The sequence below is a fragment of the Capsicum annuum genome, chromosome 9 (assembly GCF_002878395.1).
Source record: "Capsicum annuum cultivar UCD-10X-F1 chromosome 9, UCD10Xv1.1, whole genome shotgun sequence".
Taxonomy (NCBI): Eukaryota; Viridiplantae; Streptophyta; class Magnoliopsida; order Solanales; family Solanaceae; genus Capsicum; species Capsicum annuum.
In genome coordinates, this window is record NC_061119.1 from 183,868,873 (window position 1) to 183,888,192 (window position 19,320).

Sequence of the window (19,320 nt, forward strand, 5' to 3'; positions counted from 1 at the left end):
TACTCAATCATGGCTGAGTACTCAACAGGAAACATGTAACGCTGTGACCAGAGACGAAAGATCAAATTGTGAACCAGCGTTGCAACCAGCAAGAGCTTCATAAAAGAATGATCAAGCAGAAAGTACTAAATGTGCAGATATTCCGATTAAAAAGCAGCGTTATGTCATGTCTGGTACCAATAAAGTTACTGTAGCCAGCAAAGACAGGAACATAAAAAGAAAAGAACATGGAAACTACTGAAACAGGAATTTTGTTTCGCTTTCCCATGGTGACACCTCAAGTCTTCCCTAGAGGGCTTGCCTGAACTCTTTCCAGATCATGAGCACACACATCAGCTACTGCATCATGGCACGCGGAAATCGTGGCCTCACTGGTGTCTTTGAAGGACTCACCCTACAACATAAATAAAGTTGCTAAGTTAGAAAAAAGACTTAATTGGATAGAATCGACTACTAATTGTACTAGAGAAGAAGAGTACAACGAAAAGAGCCAAGGGAGGACAAAGTACTATTTATATAAATGTAATTACTAGAAGTACTTTTGATAACAACGATCCACATAAAAGGGCTGCATAGCGCGATTTCATCATACACACGTGCCTCATGAACCACTCAGGTTGAAGGCAAATGCTCATGAACACAACTTAAATCTGTTTTGAGAAGAAAATGAGATTTTTCAAAACCAAAGATTTCAGCCGCCTCTTAAAAAAGTGTGATTAGTAGACTTCCTACTCTCAATTTCAAGTACGTTTGACACTAAAATGAGTATGTTTGACATTTTAATCATTAGAATTTTACAAAGTTAATGAACTTCCATAACTGTAAAAAGACAACTCTTGCAAAACATCTATTTTCAAATACTTAGCAAATCTAGTACGAAGAAGGTACTTTAAATCATCAGAGAGGAAATCAGAATCAAGATGCACATTCTAGTCACACCTAGTAAAACATAAGTTAATGCATGTATTTCAATGATAAGTAACATCAACAGTTAAAAGAACTAAGATTTACTAACTTCCATCTCAATAATGTATAAAACCAAGCCACGACAAATGCATGAGGCCATAGACACTACTACTAAGAGGCATCCTCTAAACAAATTACTTTGAACAAGTCTGACACTGCCATGATTCATTCACCTACCAAAACTAGATTTTCTGATTTAATCTCAACTATCAAGCATGCACTACTCTGATCTTAAGTCGTAATCATTATTTCTCAATTCGACTTTCAGATATCAAAAATGTAGGAAGGATGGAATGGTGCAATAATAATTTAGAGAAAAAAAAAAAACACAGTATACCCAGCGTATTCCCAAAAAATGGGTTCTGGGAGGATAAAGTGTACGTAGTTCATATCACTACCTCAGATGAAGTAGAGAAGACAAATAGACCCCCGGCTCAGGAAAGACATAGACGTAGAAAAAAAAAAGGAAAATTTTTGGCAGGATGAGAACGATTAGAGTGCATGATCTGATGTGGTTCCTCCTAGAAAACAACTATGAGAATATACCAATCTCAGAAAGATGCAATACAAAACAAACAATGAAACACACTTTGCAGAAGAAAATTAGTGGGGATCAGCTGGGGCCATAGCCACTTTTAAATAAGCTTTACCTGACACGTTGGGATCCCAATATCTCACCGCAACAGTCCAACGCCAAAATTGCACTCTCAGCCTGCGTAATTTGCAAGCGTACGATTTCGTTTCAAATGTCATTCCATATTAAGAAATAGTTCAAAAAAGCCAATAAGCAGTCAAAATAGTCCCACAAAGAAGTGAAGTCTGGGCAGGGTAGAGTGTGCACAGACCTTATCCCTACCTCGGAGGTAGAGAGGTTGTTTCTGCTAGACCCTTGCTTCAAGAAAAACAGTTTATTACCCTCAACATTGTTACCTCGGAGGTAGAGAGGCTGTTTCGAATATTTTGCTGCAGATTTTTGCAGACTAAAGGCCTTAGATACCCAAGCAATACTCCCTCTGGTCCAATTTACTTGTCGCATTTTTATTTTTACATCCCTTAAGAAACTGAGTTTTGACAATCATATTCTTATGTATTATCTTTAATCATTTAGAATGGTAATCCTTCTTCAATAAATGTTCTCTCTTTAGTCTCTCTTCAATAAATAAAACGTCTGCTGCAACTGATGAGTATCTAAACAGACAGTATTGTCAAAAAAAATAAATGAAGAGATTGAAATTACAATATTGGAGTCGAGACTGGGTTACATCAGGGATCAACTCTTAGTCCATTCCTTTTTGCGTTGGTGATGGACGTATTGACGCAGAGTATTCAAGGTGAAGTGTCTTGGTGTATGTTATTTGTGGATGATGTAGTGCTGATTGATGAGATACGGGGGGTGTAAATGATAAATTGGAGGTTTGGAGGCAAACCCTTGAGTCTAAGGGGATCAGGTTGAGTAGGTCCAAGACGGAGTATATGGAATGCAAGTTTAGTGACTTGAGGCATGAGGACGAGGTGGTGGTGAGGTTGGACTCCCAGGATGTTTGTAAGAGGGATAGTTTTAAGTATCTTGGGTCTGTGATTCAGAGGAATGGTGAGATTGATGAGGATGTTTCTAAACGTATTGGAGCAGGTTGGATGAAGTGGAGGCTCGCCTCAGGAGTGTTGTGTGATAAGAAGGTGCCCCTTAAGCTTAAAGGTAAATTCTATAGAGTGACAGTCCGTCCGGCCATGTTGTATCGAGCGGAGTGTTGGCCGGTCAAGCACTCCCACATTCAAGAATTGAAGGTGGCAGAAATGAGAATGTTGCGTTGGATGTGTGGTCTTACTATAGGGGACAGAGTTCGGAATGAGATTATCCGAGAGAAGGTGGGAGTGGCTTCGGTGGAGGATAAGATGTGGGAAGGAAGGCTGAGATGGTTTGGGCATGTGATAAGGAGGGGCGCGGATGCCCCAATTCGTAGGTGTGAGAGGCTAGCTTTGGATGGCTTCAGGAGGAGTAGAGGTAGGCCGAACAAATACTGGAGGGGGGTGATTAGACATGACATGAAGCAGCTTCAGCTTTCTGAGGACATAACCCTAGATAGGAAGGTGTGTAGGTCGCGGATAAGGATAGAAGGCTAGTGTGAATGTGTGTAGCCAGGTTAGTAATCCTAGGACTATGCATAGGTATCTTTGGTATGTGAGTGTATGTTGCTACTAGATGGGTGTCCTATTCCTTTTTTCCTAATTTCTATTTTCTCTTTTAGTGTTGCCCTTATTTCTCGTATTTTTCATATTTCACTGATTTTTATTCTTATTATTTTCTATTCCCTATTTCTGTTATGTCATCCAACTCCTTGTTTACTATGCGTTATCTTGAGCCGGGACTCTATCAGAAACAACCTCTCTACTTCGAGGTAGCGGTATGGTCTGCGTACATCTTACCCTCCCCAGATCCCACTTTATGGAAATACACTGAGTTTGTTGTTGTTGTTGATTCTATGCTAATTAATCTAATATTTAAGATTTTGTTGTTTTTCCTCATGTTTGCTCTAAAATTGAAATGAAAATAGTTGCTTGTTGTAATTTCAAATTCAAACAAAAAGATTCATAAGATTGAATTGAAATAGCAAAAAATGAATCGAATTGGACCTATAATGAATCGAGTTACGATAAAGAGTTTAACAAATCGAAATTTGAAATTTCAATTCGATAATGGCTAAATTCGATCCGAATCGATTCATGCACAGGCCTAGTTGTGGGAGTGGGTAGGATGGGTCGGGTGGTAGGGTGAGAGGAGACAATGCCACTTGTTTTTCTTACTTTCACTATGGAAGTCATTTTCCTCATTTTAAATAGTTTCTTTTCCAAAAGAAAATATTTTCAAAAATTTTTAACCAACCAAACATGAGAAAATAATCCCAAGGAAGTTGAGGCATACCGCATTCAATAATCCCATGACACAAGAAACCAGTCAAAAAATAAAAAAAAAGTTGTCTCATGACATTTGAATCCGTAGGTACATGCAAAATATCTAATCATCCGATGCAGGTACAACATGGATACAAACACAAAATGCATGTGCGCAGGGATAAAAGGGTAACTGATACAACAAGCTAACACATTCATCCCCACCATAGATAAGAAGACATACCATTACAAACTCAACAAATGCAATGCGGGTTGAGTGCACATGATCCCCCAAAAGCCTCAGACGAGAAACCTGCAAAATAAGAGTGTTGTTCAATATCACTTCTTACGCCAACATTCCAAATTTAATGCGAACTTTTAAACTTGATACTGACCTCACCACATCTTGTTTCAAAAAAATTCTTGACGTCAGCCTGAGTAACCTGTTTAGAATAGAGTAACTGGTTTTGAATAATTATAAAAAAATAAATGGATACTACAACAGAAAAATATTTATTAAACAAACAACCGAGTATGAGCCAGATCATAATAACTACTAAAATGTGCATCAGAACAAGCGTTCGACAGAAAGATGCAAACATGGAAAGAAAACTTTTCTAGATCTCAAAAAGATGAAACTTTCTACCTTCTTATCAATATTTGTACAATAGACTGTCCTGGCACACATCTCACGCTCATCCTCCGACTGCACAAAACATCAACATCGAATTGAGAACTAAGCATTTAGATCTATGACATCAATTCTACAAGGATGAGATAGAACAACATAAAACTATTTCTCAAGATCATCCACATACTAGCACACAAAATGTCAAAGTTCTTCATTTTATTTGATAAAAAACATGGTGCATAATATTTATCCGTACCCTTGGAAGGAATGTAGGATTCACAGGTAGAATAGCAGTTTTTGAAGGCAGGACCTTCAATGGAGAGAAACCTAACATCGTCCCACAAAGGCTAAGTGCTGCTCTTGCAGAGTCTGCCAGGATCAATTCCACGTTAGCTTTTGAATATTCAGCTGTCTTAAGAACATTTCAAGACAAAACATCCAACTTACACTCGTCAGCGAACTCCACAAAAGCAAAACGAAGACGGGAATGTGGATCACCACAAATTCGGCAGTCCACGACCTGGAAAGGAAGCAGCAAAAATGAGAACAACCATCATTAGTTTTTCTCAGAGCACAGGACATGAGGACGAGCTACCTTGAGAAACAAAAGAGGAAACATTCACATTGAGCATAACAAGTAGACATATAAATAAGAAAATATGCTGGCAGCACTTGAGGTCAAATTGGTTGATTGACAGGTTAGATAATAAATCTGCTGTCACTATGAGGCAAAATTTGTTACTTTGGAAGTACATCAATATGACATCATGCATATGACATAAAATTCAGATTTTAAGCTGACAAAAATAGACATTAAAATCATGAACTTCCATTGCAACCTTCATCACACTTCACAGTCCCAAGACAAGCAGCTCGATTTTCCGAGCTTCATGGCAGATTTTTGGTCCCACAATGAATAGTTGATCAGCTGTATGAAAATATAACTTTCCACAAGAAGCGCCTTCGGAAAGACACCATGAAGACAGTTGAAATACATCTTTATCGGATGCCTAAACCACAGACCAAACTGTACACCAACTGTTAAGTCTGTTGACACAAGTTAGCATACCACCGGAACCAATGACATAAATTTCTTGATAGGAGGCTAAGGATCCATTTCAATTTGTTTGTCTTACTTAGTCGATTTCAAAAAGAATATCTCTTTCCTTTCGTGACAACTCTTTAATTTCAACTTTCCACATGACATGTTTAAGACCACAAGATTCAAAAAATTCTTTACTTTCCTAAACTCCGTGCTAAGTCAAAACTAGATAAACAAATTGAAACAGAGAGAGTACTAATTTAAGCCTTAACCTCACTAAACATCAGGGTAAGATTCCTCCTGGCGACAATGCTTCCTCTACTTGGCTAAAGAGTTCAGGTGATGATATTCTGGAATATACAAAAATTTTAAATGTAACTTATGTTGCTGGCTGCAGAAAGCTACTTACGAACTAACCCGTGTGCTAACTCGCCAGAAACCATGGTCATGTAGCACAACAAATCCCAGCCCCCTCTTTAATATGGTCACCAGTAAATTCAATGAGAGCACTGAATAGAGCAACATTCACTGGTAGGTGTCTTCATTCAGATGGGTACATTCGATACATGAGGAAATGAGAATTTGTACACCATTATAGTGGTTTGCGAATGTCACATTCTTATTAGGTAAGAATATTACAAATGTCATCTTATTAGGTAAGAATATTACAAACTTCTTATGTCACGTTGTTAGCATGAATGTCATCTTATTGATTCACATTTAAGAGCTTTTCCAATCAGTAAACTGCTAATCAGGTTTAGGTTATGTAATGTATTTCTAGGTCAAAAGGTAGGGGGGCGGGGAGTCTGCTTGGTTAGTAAGTCAATATCATGATTTTTCTTTCAATATTTTAAGTCTCACATACAGTAGAACTCAAGCTAAAGAAGTTTCATTGTCATTCAGAGTAAGCATGCAAAGCATATGTGCATGCGGGAGAAAGAAAGCTGGCAGCTTCCGATGTGTGTGTAATGAAGCTTTTGTTTTTTCATTATGCTCTAAGCACTTCACGTCAGAGTCTTTGTTTTCATTGTTTTGATCATATGTCTCTCTCTATGTTCTAGGCAGTAATCTAGATCCTGTAATCTTCTCTTTCATGCTTATTCTAGGTCTGTCCACATTATATATTAAACAAACTACTCCAAGCTCCAGGTATTAATTAACTCCAGCAAAATAAGAGGAATTTATGAAAGAAGTATGCAGCGACTTGTCTGTCTTTCACGAGGTTCACGGAGTAAGACAGGAAAAATAAAGAAAGAAAAAAAAATGAACACCTTGGACTAATGACCTACATGTTTTAAAATGTTTCATTTCTCCTAATTGTTTTGACAAGCAAATGTAATCTTCTTTTGCTAAATATATTTTATAGATTATTTGTCACATATCAACATCAAAGACGGATCCAAAATTTAAGTTTTATGAGTTCAATAATTAAAGTTCTTAGAATTGAACCCATTACATTTTTCAAGTCCATGCTCATATATCTACTATTTGTTGCAATTATTGTGGATTTTTACACATAAATCTATATTCTGCACTGGGTTCAGATGAACCCGGTATCGGTATGCTACATCTGCCTCTGCCAGCATCAACATGTTGTTTATATAACTTATGATTGATAAAATATTTCGTCAATTAATGCTATCTTAACAGACCAGATAACTAATGCACATATGATGTCATAAATTATGTAGCTATTTATTTATTATCTAATAGTCAAGTACTATGAGACTCTATAATGCATAATTAGGATAAAAACATAATATTAAAGCCCAAAAGGGAGTAAAAATATATGGTATCGGATTCCCAAGCTAAATATTTTATTCTGCTAAACTATGATAGCAAGTAGCACAGAAATGCATACCTATGTATCACGCTACCACTCCACAAGCAGATGAGAAAAGGAATGCATTATATCTAGTTTAGTTGCATCAAATAACTGAAACTATATGAACTTAAGAGCATCAAACATATAATATAGTGAATAACATCAATGTTGAAGAAGAAAGTGACTTACTTGTCCATAAGCAGTGAACAAAGCAGCAAGCTGTTCCTCAGTGACCTAGATATCGAGAAGGCAAAACCAAAGATTACAATATGATTACTAATAAGAAAATTTCACAAGACATAAGTGTGAATCTATCCTTACATTGTTATCTATCTCAGAAACATATACTGTTCGCCTGATGCTATCTTCTCTTTGAGCCTTATAAGCTCTATTGTTCATTCTCCTCTTGCCCTGGTTAAAGTTGTTGCCTCTCTGTGGAAACAAAGAAAAGAAAATTTAGGAGATACTAAAAACAAGAAAATGGAGATGGTTGTCCGTGATTCAAATATTCTGGTTAGCATATAAACTGAGACCAAGTTGATCCATGCAAGATATAACTGAAATGTCAAGTACGTCATTGACAAGTTGATGAGGCTAGGAAATCATCTGAATTGATGTTCTCAAGAATATGTGAACAACTGCCAACTCTAACATGCATATAGATAAACATTCCCAATTAGGAAACTACCATTAACCAAAGAGAAGATAAAGTCAAATGGTAACAATATCACTGGTTTAACAAGTAACCTTTAAAGATGACGACTGATATGACTCAAGGCTCAAGCAAATAAAACTGCATTTAAATTAACCAACTAAAACGTGTTAATCCCATGTTGACTTGAGAAACATAAATATGGAATGTTACAAGTGCAGAAGTCAAGTTCCAACAGGATGATTTTAGCTTCATTTTCAGCAGGACAAGTTCACTGTATATTGCTTTTTGGTAATACTGATCATGCCAGTTTATTCTAGAACTTTGTTCTCAGATTGAATGATGGAAATTCAAAGTGCCATTAACTTCCTGAAGGCAATCCGTTTACATGACAACTGATGCCAATCACAAATTGTGATTGACAATGCATAACTTTTCTCCACTCAAATTGGCAAAGACAGACAAACTTAATGAAGAACTATTTGAGTTCTTCATAATTTAAACAATGGAAGAAAAGTAGCAGCTACTACTAGTGTCTGACTTCAGAAAATTGATTTTACCATCTTCATAAGTTATATTCTATGAATGAAAAGGGAAAAGATGCATTACTCTAACATGCTCAGTTTAACATTTCTCCAAACTTGGTAACTTCTTTTTATAGCTTATCCAACACTGATAATTTTACTTTACGTCTTCTTAGTATTTTGAAATAGTTACCACCTTTCAACAGTCAGGGAGCTATCAATTCCTCCATAACTATTCCAAAAAAAGCTCAGAATGATAAAATGACAATTGCACATAAGCATACTGTTCACATTCCTGAAAATAGATCTAGTAATGTTAAAGTTAGCCAATGCAGTCAAAGCATATAGAGATGCTTGGACCGACCAGTAAGGAAGGTTTAAGCTCTAGAAGCATTCTAAGCAATCACAAAGCAATTTATCTTCTACGAAGATATTTGTATTTAGATGAACTGACTAAAACATGGATTCAAGCATACGAAAACAACAAAATAATAATGTATTTCACCCACATACAGCAAAAGGTTCTAATTAAGTATCATCTAAAAAACCAAAGTAATTGAAAGTTCCAAACCACACGTTCATATTCATATTTAGTACGACAAATTTTCATGTCATGTATTGTACCAGTTATACCCATCCACCTTGTACCACCTAAGTATCTGTAATGACAAAAACCCAATGATCCCATTCAACTATCTGAATGTCATACTTTCACTCTTAATGAACGGAATGCCACGAATCCCCAACTAATAAACCAGATGTAAAAATACATAAGATTTTTTACCATAAACCTTCGAAGATTTTATTGATAACTGCAAAAACCGGTAAATACATTCAGTCCATTCAACATTAATTATATTCCTTCGTAAGATCAACACCTAAACAAATTACTGAAAAGGTCCAAAGTTCATTTCTTAACAAAGAAATATTATAGTTTCCAAACCAAAAGTTGGAACCACAGTAATATTTCATAAATTACAGCAATTCAACAAACGACCTAATGCTTAAACACACACCTCACCAAGTAATAAAAACAAGAAAATGCTTGAAAAGGAAAACTTGCACACAAGAAAACAAACACACACAGAGATTACCACAAAAAAACAATAATGGAATCCATCACAATAAGTTCCAGTATGACAGAACTACTAAATTGTTTCGTCATGAACCAACCCACAATAACAAAACAAGCAAAAAAATCAAATTTTCAATCATCATAAAAATTAATGGAGAATTTTTAATCAGAATTAAGAAAAATGAAAATCTATAAAATGAAAATCTATATCCTTCTAGTATTTCCAAAACCATCAACACCCATATTCTTGTTAGCTTGTTAGCTGGCAAAAAATTAATGAGACGCATTTGATACACACAAGAAAACGAACACACACACAAATTACCTCAAAAAACCACTATGGATTCCATCACAATTAGTCCCAGTATGGCAAAACTACTAAATTGTTAAGTCATGAACCGATCCACAATAACAAAATAGTCAAAAACATCAGTTTTCTTTTTTAAGAAACATAAAAGATTAATAAATAATTTTTATCAGAATTAAGAAAAATGAACCAATGCCCTTCTGTCATTTCTGAAACCATCAAAACATAAAAGTCTTGTTAACAGGCACAAAATTATTGAGACGCATTTGATGCAAACAAGAAAACGAACATACACACAGATTACCACAAAACCACTATGGATTCCATCACAATCAGTTCTAGTATAGCAAAACTACAAATTCGCCACATCGAATTCTTGAACTTAATTATTACATCATGAACCCTCCCACAACACAAAACAGTCAAACACATCAATTTTCGTTTTCAAGAATAGTGAAAAATTAATAAATAATTTTAATCAGAATCAAGAAAAATGAAAACATATACCTTTCTATTATTTCCTAAACCATCAACACTCAAAAGTGTTGTTAGCTTGTCAGCTGGCACAAAATTATTGAGATGCACTTGATGCACACAAGAAAACAAACACGCACAGATTACCACGTTGAAACTGTGAACTAATTGTCACATCATGAACCGACCCACAACACAAAACAGTCAAAAAAAACATCAATTTTCATTTTCAAGAATCATTTTTAAAAAAAAAAAACAATTTTAATCAGAATCAATAAAAATGAAAATCCATACCCTTCTGTTAATTCCAAAACCAACAACAACACCCCGAATCCTGTTAGCTTGTTAGTTGGCACAAAAATTATTGAGATACACTTTATGCACACAAGAAAACAAACACACACGAATCAAATGCAAGGTAAGGCTGCGTACGATACACACTTGTGGTGGGCCCTTTCCCGAATACCGTGCATAGCACTTGCGTTAGTGCACCGAGCTTTTTTTTTTTTAGAAAAAATTGATAAACAATTTTACTCAGAATCAAGAAAAATGAAAATCAATACCCTTCGATTACTTCCAAAACCATCAACAACACCCAGAGTGGTCATCATCATCTTGTTAGCAGCTGGTACAAAGTTAGCAAGCACCATCTGATCACCAATACCAACACCAACACCAACACCAACACCAACACGGTTATTATAATTATTATTATTATAAGAGGAAGGAAAAAACTCCTTGGCTTCAGGATTCAGCTTGAGTTTCTTCAACATATCAACAAAATCTTGAATTTCATACTCCGATTTCCCATTCGAAATAGAATCAGAACAAGAATCCTTAACCTCATTAGACTCCTCCGAATTATTGGGTATTATAGGAGTTTCAACAACTACTATTGTAGTTGCTGTCTCACCGGACACTTCCTTAGCACCAGCTGCCATTGAACAAGCCCACACACAAAAAAAAAAGAGAACAACCTTAAAATTCAACAAAACAGTAGAATTATATAATATAGATAAATTAAAACAACCCCTTTTTGTTAAAAAACGTAAATTGATGATCTATGGGTTTATTGATAAAGACCCATTTGGGAAAAGAAAAAAAAAAAGTGAAGAGAGAGAAGGGAAGAGTAAAGAAAAAGAGAGAAAAAATGAAAAAAGAGGAATAGGGTTTTCGTTATATATAGGAAGAAAAATTGAATAACAGGAAGGTTAGAGGAATTTGGTGGTATTCTTGTTTTTGGGTGTGTAGAGAGAAGTGAAGTTTAGTGTGTTTGGAGAAAGAAGAAAATAAAAGTATGGAGAGAGAGAAAATGGAGGTTGAAGATGGAATTTTTCTTTTTTCTGATTTATCATTAATTTTTATTTTTTTTTAATCTTAGTGGCTGTATCAAACTAGGATATTATTATAATAAAAAATAAATATATATGATGTAATATAGTTTAGTCATAGATTACACATATTTTTCATTTTGTTTATAATTTATGGAAGTAAATTTATGGAGTTGTTGGAGTTAAAGATCAAGATAGTGTTGTGTTTGGAATGATATTTGAGTTTGATGTACTTTTTCTAAAACATTATGAATACCCTTTTGAAATATGAAGTCATTCGTCATATATTTTACTTCACTTTTATTGGCTTAGTATCTTTTAAGAAATTTTAATGGTGTATTTCACCAATCTAATTTTATTAATGATGTTTTGAACCTCTAAATTTAACTACATTTATATTATATAATTATATAATAGTAGGGATAGAAAAAATATAATAAAATTCTCTTAATTTCATAAATTAGAAAAAGAAATTGAAACAACTATATTTCATATGGAAGGTAAGTAAAATAAAACTAATGGGAGTATTGCGTAATATAATTTGATTCTTTTCAATAGATAAAAATTTGAATATCATTTTGGAAATTTGATAATATTTGAATATCATAGTTTAAAAATCTAATCAAATTATAGAGTCAAATTAAGATGGATTTTAAAAATCTACTTTTAAAGAAAATGGTCAAACGCTAAATAAGTAGTTGTTTTAGTTTGGAAGGTCACTCTATTCAAGATTATTCTATCTATGCTTTTTTTTAACTCCTTGAAGCACTTCGATGATTACTATGTCCTAGATGTATGTGGCAGCTACGTGGCATTTACATGGCAATCTCATGTGAATTCGAAAATATTTGAATTTATGCTTATTTGGAATTCCTTGAAGCACTTTGATGATGGCTATGCCCTGAATTTATGCAGTATCTATATGGCATTTATATGTCAATCTCACATAAATTATCATGTAAACGTAGGATGTACGCATCTACTTGTACAATTTTGTACAAGTTTAAAAGTCTACTTATGCAAGCTCGAAATTGAAGGACATAAATGTCAATAGAGATGAAATTAAAGGACACATTTATGTATTATACATATTATTATAACAAAAACATATATTACCTAATATAATTTGATTCTTTACAATAGATAAAAACTGATTTAATCTCATTTTGAGAATTTATTAATATTTAAACATTACATTTTTAAAATCTGATTAAATTTTATGGTCAAATATATATATTTAAAAATAATTTTTTAAATTCTACTTTCAAAAAGATGGTCAAATGCTAACGAAGTAGTCGTTTTAGTTTGAAAGGTTGTTATATTCAAGAATATTTGAATTTATGTTTATCTTTAACTCATTAAAGCACTCTGATGATTACTATGGCCTAAATCTATGTGGTATCTACGTGGCATTTATATGGCAATCTCACACGAATTACGTGCTACTTGTTCAACTTTAAACAAGTTTAAGTGTCTACTTGTGTACAGTCAAAGTTAAATGGTATAAATATCAGTAGTGGTCAAGTTAAAGAGCAAATTTATATATTTTACCTTATTAAAACAAAAACATATATTACCTGCTATTGTTTGATTCTTTTCAATAGATAAAAACTAGTTTAGGTGATATTTGAAAATACTTGAAGATGAAATTTTATGATCAAGCTAATATTTAAAAATAAATTTTAAAATTTTATATTTAAAATATTGATGATAGGCGAAATTACGCGCCTATATCAATATATTTTGCCCATATTTTAGCCTAGTTTCGAGAACTAATTATCTATTTCGTACACTTTTAGTCCTTTTTCCTGTAAATGAGCTAACAAATGTGATTAGGAAAGTTTCAGGTATAAATGATGCAAAATACAGCAATTTATGGCTTACTTGACGCAAAAGAAAGCTCACAAACGAGATGGAAAGGAGCTGGACGCATAAAGGACTAAATCTGCTGCATGGAAAATCTGTCCCGGGCTAAAACAGCATTTCTGAAGACTTTGGGACTTACAGACACAAAGCTGGATTTTTGCCATAATACATTAACATAGTGCAATTAGGTTATGTGTTTCATCATTCTATTTGGATTATAATTTTGTAACCTTACCCTAGTACAATTGGGTCAAGGATTTCATTAGTATATTAGGATTTGGTTATTTATTTTATTAGTTTAGTAGGAGTAGGATAGGAGTATTATAAATACCCTATCATGTTAGAGATTTTAAAGGGGGGGGAGACATTCTGACAATTCATTCATCTCCTTACAATTAAGACATCTTCCTACAACCCATTCTCAATTCTTCATTCTTCTACTCTTAAATTCCACAACAAGAGAATCGTTACTTGCTACGGAATCACTAAAACCACACGCCAAACACCTACTATTCACGCCATCCACCATGCAAAACGTGATATCCTTCGCATTCACGGGTAACTAAATCTCTTAGTTGGGGTTATGGAAGCCGAATGAGTTACTATCTATAGCTATGAGTTTGTGAGTTCAAGACAAGTATATTGCTTATATCATTATTCTCTTCATCTTAAATCTACATTCTTTGCGGTTCAAACACAAGAACACGCCATTCTAACATCTAACCTGTTCGAGAGAAAGGTTATTTGTCTAGAAAAGAAGACGCATAGACCAACGCCAGTCTAACATCTGACTTGTTCGAGAGAAAAGTTATTTGTCTGGAAAAGAGATAATGTCAAGGTAGTAGGACACCCTTTCCTATTAAAAAGCTAGTGCCGTACCTGGACTAACTTCTTGGAGAATTCGTACCGTTAGTCACGCTTTAAGCTCGAGAGAGTTAAAGTGAAATAGTCCTTGTTTAGGTCGAGAGACGCTTGGATTTACCATCGACTACAATTCTCTATAAGCAATTACATGTCAAGACTCTACACACTCATAGCCAATAGAGACGTATACCTCAGAAGGTGGACATAACCCCAACGCCTCAATTCTCATTGTTTACAACACACGTGACAATCTCTCTTTATTTTGCTATTTTCAGTTCTTACATTCTTGTTTTGGTTACATACTACAATCCCCCCTTTCCTACGAGACTTGCACTAAAAGTCTAGTAATTTCTCTTGCTTGTTGGCCAAGCTATTCTCTGTGGGATCGATACCCAACCCAGGTTGGGTTCTATATTTGCTAACGACCGCTTTACACTCCCACGAGAGCTGTAGATTGAGCGTTATCAAATATATGATCATACACTAGCTAAATAGCTGTTTTAGCTTGAAAAGTCGCTCTATTTGAGAATATTTGGATTTATGCTTATTTTTAACTCCTTCAAGCACTTCAATGATTACTATGCCCTAGATCTATGTGGCATCTACATGGCATTTATATAGTAATCTCACACGAATTGTCATGTAAAATATATGTGTTTCTTTATTCAACTTTATACAAATTTAAATATCTACTTGTGCAGACTCAAAATTGAAGAATACAAATATCAGTAGGGACCAGATTAAAGGGCACATTTATGTATTAAGTCTTATTATTATAATAGAAACATATATTACCTAATATTATTTGATTCTTTAATTTTGGAAATTTGATAATATTTGTACATCATATTTTTAAAATCTGATCAAATTTTAGGATCAAATAGATATTTAAAGATGATTTTAAAAAATTTACTTCTAAAAAAAATTGTAAAACGCTAACAAAGTAGTTGTTTTAGATTGAAAGGTCACTCAATTTGGATCTATGCTTATTTTTAAGTCATTGAAGTACTTCGATGATGATTATACCCTGGATCTATGTGGCATCTACGTGGTATTTATATGGCAATCTCACGCGAATTGTCAAGTAGGATATACGTGTCTATTTGTTCAACTTTATACAAGTTTAAACACCTACTTGCGCCCATTCAATGTTTGAAGACAAAAATGTTACTAAAGGCCAAGTTAAAAGACACGTTTATGCATTATGTCTTATTATTATAACAAAATGATACATTACCTACAATTATTTGATTCTTTTCAATAGATAAAAACTAATTTGGATGTCTTTTGAAATTTAAAAATATTTGAAGATCTTATTTTCAAAATCTGGTGAAATTTCATAGTCAAACTAATATTTAAAAATAAATTTCAAAAATCTATATTTAAAATATATGGTCAAACACTAGCTAAATATGACGTTTTAGCTTGAAAGATCTCTCTATTCGAGAATATTTGAATTTTATACTTATTTTTAACTCTTTTAAGCACTTTGATGATTACTATGCTCTGAATCTATGTGGCATGTACGTGAAATTTATATGACAATCTCACATGAATTGTCACGTAGATGTTACGTAGGATGTATGTCTACTTATTTAATCTTATAAGTTTAAGTGAAAATAATTTAATCTAATCAAATTTTTTGATCAAATAGATATTTAAAAATAATTTTTAAAAATCTACTTATAAGAAAATTGTCAAACGTTAACGAAGTAGTTGTTTTAGTCTGAAAGGTCGCTCAATTCATAATATTTGAATCTATGTTTATTTTTAATACATTAAAGTACTTCGATAATTATTATGTCTTGAATCTATGTGTCATCAACGTGGCATTTATATGGCAATCACACGCGAATTGTCACGTAGATGTGTAATGCCCCGTAAGTACCCCCTAGACGCCACACGGTGCTTAAGACTATGAATAGTCCCAAGCTAACCCATGGTATCTATTCAGCTCAAAACTCTCATGAAAAGTGAACTAACATGTATATAAATTGAAGGTAACATATCCATATTGTAATGTAAATCTTTAACTTTGAAAACTGTAAACAAATTTCTTGAACTTAAAACATACACGGTCAGACGAACCTCTTCTACTAACTAGAGAGCCACTGATACAGACTCCAGCTGACTCGAACATAAGTAAAAATCGAAGATCTAAAATAACTTTTAACTATAAACATGAGTCTGATAAACTGGGTCCTCGAACTATAAGGCCTCACCAACAGTCGAGATACAAGGGATGATGCCTGTGACCAACCGTCCTGCTGGAAACGAGCACCAGAACCTACATTATAAGACAATGTAGCACATAGACATATATGTGGGTAAGTACTATTGGAATGTACTGAGTATGTGGGGGTGAATGGACAGATAAAATAAGGACTGAATATATACGTACACTTTCAAGTAATGCATGTTAAGCGTAAGTAATTCACCTTGGACTTGAGTAAAATAAAGACTGCATGATCATAAAACATGTATAACAAAGCATATGAATAAGCTTAGTAAGCCACAACACTTAGTTTCTAAATTTTTTACTTTTATTTCTTTCTTATAGGAGATTCTTCTAACCAACATAAACTATGTGAGCAATCATAGAGTCCAACGACTTACCCACGTTGGGAAGAGCTGTTCTACCCTTGCCATTGGAATAGAACCTTAACTTAAGTGATCACTATACTTCATCCATATTGGGAAAAAGCTGAACCTACGGTGGCTCTTAGTTTACAGAAATTTTGGATAAGCTCACCCGCATTCTCTTTTTGGTGCTAAATACTACTCCCAGAATATATTTATGCTCATACTTAAGAAATCCGCCTTAAAATAACATAAGAATTTGTATACTGAAAACCAGTTATGCTTCTCTTTACTTTAAATCATAATCAAGATAAACACAGCAAAGACCAAGTTTTCTTGAATCATGCTATATTTTATATGAGTGGAACTTTAAAAGCTTAAACTTTCTTGTAAACTTAATGTTTCTTCTTGAATCTTGAAACTCTTACTTTCTTTAATAACACTCATAACAAAATAACAGGCTCAACACCCATTTAGAAATCTTTCATTAGAATCCACATCAAAGTAATGAAACTCAAATCACAATATCAATCTTAAAATTCAAAACATGAATACATGAAATCTTTAATCATCTTTAGCCTTTAAATCACAAGATAATAATTTGCTTCAATATATGAGAATTTGAGGGATGAACCTTAATATAAAACATGTAAATTCAATCTTAAAAATCATGCTTTGGGGTTGGAGGATTAACCTTGTTCAATGCCCCCCACATACCTGGAATTGCTTCACTTATGAAAAAGACTTAAAACTTTGAGACTTGAGAGATAATTTGTGAGAAAACCCTAATCTTGTCACTCTTGGAGATGGGATGAGAGAAGATATTGTTAATTGACTGAAGGGTGAAGGAAAATAACGTCTCTTTGCAGTTATAGGTCGTGGATTGGGAGTTATATAAGGGGAAAAGACCAAAAATCCCTTCAACTGAACTTACAAAAAAATTGACCACCAATCGATACGAGTCCAACATACTACTCGTATGGTGAAGATATAAGTTAGCTTCATGACTCGTAAACTTGAGTCGTATGTTGTGCAGTGGCTTTCAAACACGGGGTATTACAATATCTCCCCCTTGGAAACATTCGTCCTCGAATGTGATTCACCTAGGATTTGGAAAATAATCAACACCTCTACACCAAACTTATAGCCAAACTTATACATATCACAAGGATCCAATTGCTCACAGCATAATATATGACTTAAAAATACTTAAATAGACTTAAAGAGAAAGAGTTTTGGCTGAAAAATAACTACTTACCTTCGGTAGGAACAGAGTTGGAATAAAAGAGATGAGGATATTTGGTCATCATGTCTGCTTCAGCTTCCCAAGTGGCCTCTTCAACCAATTTGTTTCTCCAAAGAACCTTTACAAACGCTACCTCTTTATTTCTTAGCCTTCAAACCTGCCTATCAAGTGCCCTCACGGGTAGGGATGTGCAAAAATTGAACCGACCGATAAACCAAACCGATAAATATGCTATTGAATTATTGGTATTGGGTTATTGCGTTAGTGATTTTTTATTATTTTTATAAGAAAATTTATTGGGTAAACGGTTCGGTTTCGGTTTTAGCTTATTGAGTTATCGGTTAAACCGATAACCCAATGAGGATACACTAAGTTATTGTTTTATCCTTATTTATGTTATATATATATATATATATATATATATATATATATATATATATATATATATATTAAAAGCCTGAAGGCCCTTAGAAAAGTGATTTGAACTTTTTGCCCTTCATTAAAATATATTGCAATAGACAAAATTGTCTTTTCGCATTTTTCCTTTATTAAATTAAGAATTTCTAAAATATATGAAAAAAATATAAAATAAATATGGAAAAAATAAAGAGTTCTAAAATACATGAAATATATGAATCTTAGAATATACGGCTCTTAAAATATTCAACTCATCATGTGTATTATTGTTAATATATGTTACTATATAAGAATTAGGTCTAAAAATTGCAGAGCAAATAAAAGCTCTGGAGTCATCTTATCTATAATCTCGATGGGCATGAGACTGAATTTCTCCAGAAGTAAGCTCTCATCTTCATATGATTCTTATACAATTTCATATTGCATCTCTTAAAGGAAAATCTCAAGAACTCACTAATCAAAAGAAAGCTGTCTTACGGAGATAAAGAGATTATTTTCGAAAGATTCTGACTCAAGTAAAGTTTAGTTCGCACAGGTTTACATATAATTTTATTATTTGACACGAGACACGCGTGCAACACACGTATACTAAAATAGTATATATATATATATATATATATATATATATATA

At 33.7% G+C, this 19,320-nt stretch overlaps 1 protein-coding gene across 2 annotated transcripts; it reads right to left on the reverse strand.

Moving 5' to 3' along the window:
* Positions 1-123: 123 nt before the first annotated feature.
* Positions 124-11,736, reverse strand: LOC107842354 (polyadenylate-binding protein-interacting protein 9). Of its 2 annotated transcripts, none has more exons than XM_016686144.2 (10): positions 10,949-11,736; positions 7,675-7,785; positions 7,543-7,587; positions 4,934-5,006; positions 4,743-4,855; positions 4,502-4,561; positions 4,251-4,298; positions 4,100-4,168; positions 1,617-1,678; positions 124-394 (listed from the first exon to the last, which is right to left on the reverse strand). In XM_016686144.2, exons 1-10 carry the CDS (start codon positions 11,324-11,326, stop codon positions 337-339), a joined length of 1,017 nt encoding a protein of 338 aa, XP_016541630.1. In that variant the 5' UTR covers positions 11,327-11,736; the 3' UTR covers positions 124-336. The 2 variants fall into 2 exon arrangements, with proteins under 2 accessions (XP_016541630.1, XP_047253069.1); XM_047397113.1 differs by lacking the exon at positions 10,949-11,736 and adding an exon at positions 10,419-10,520.
* Positions 11,737-19,320: the final 7,584 nt, after the last annotated feature.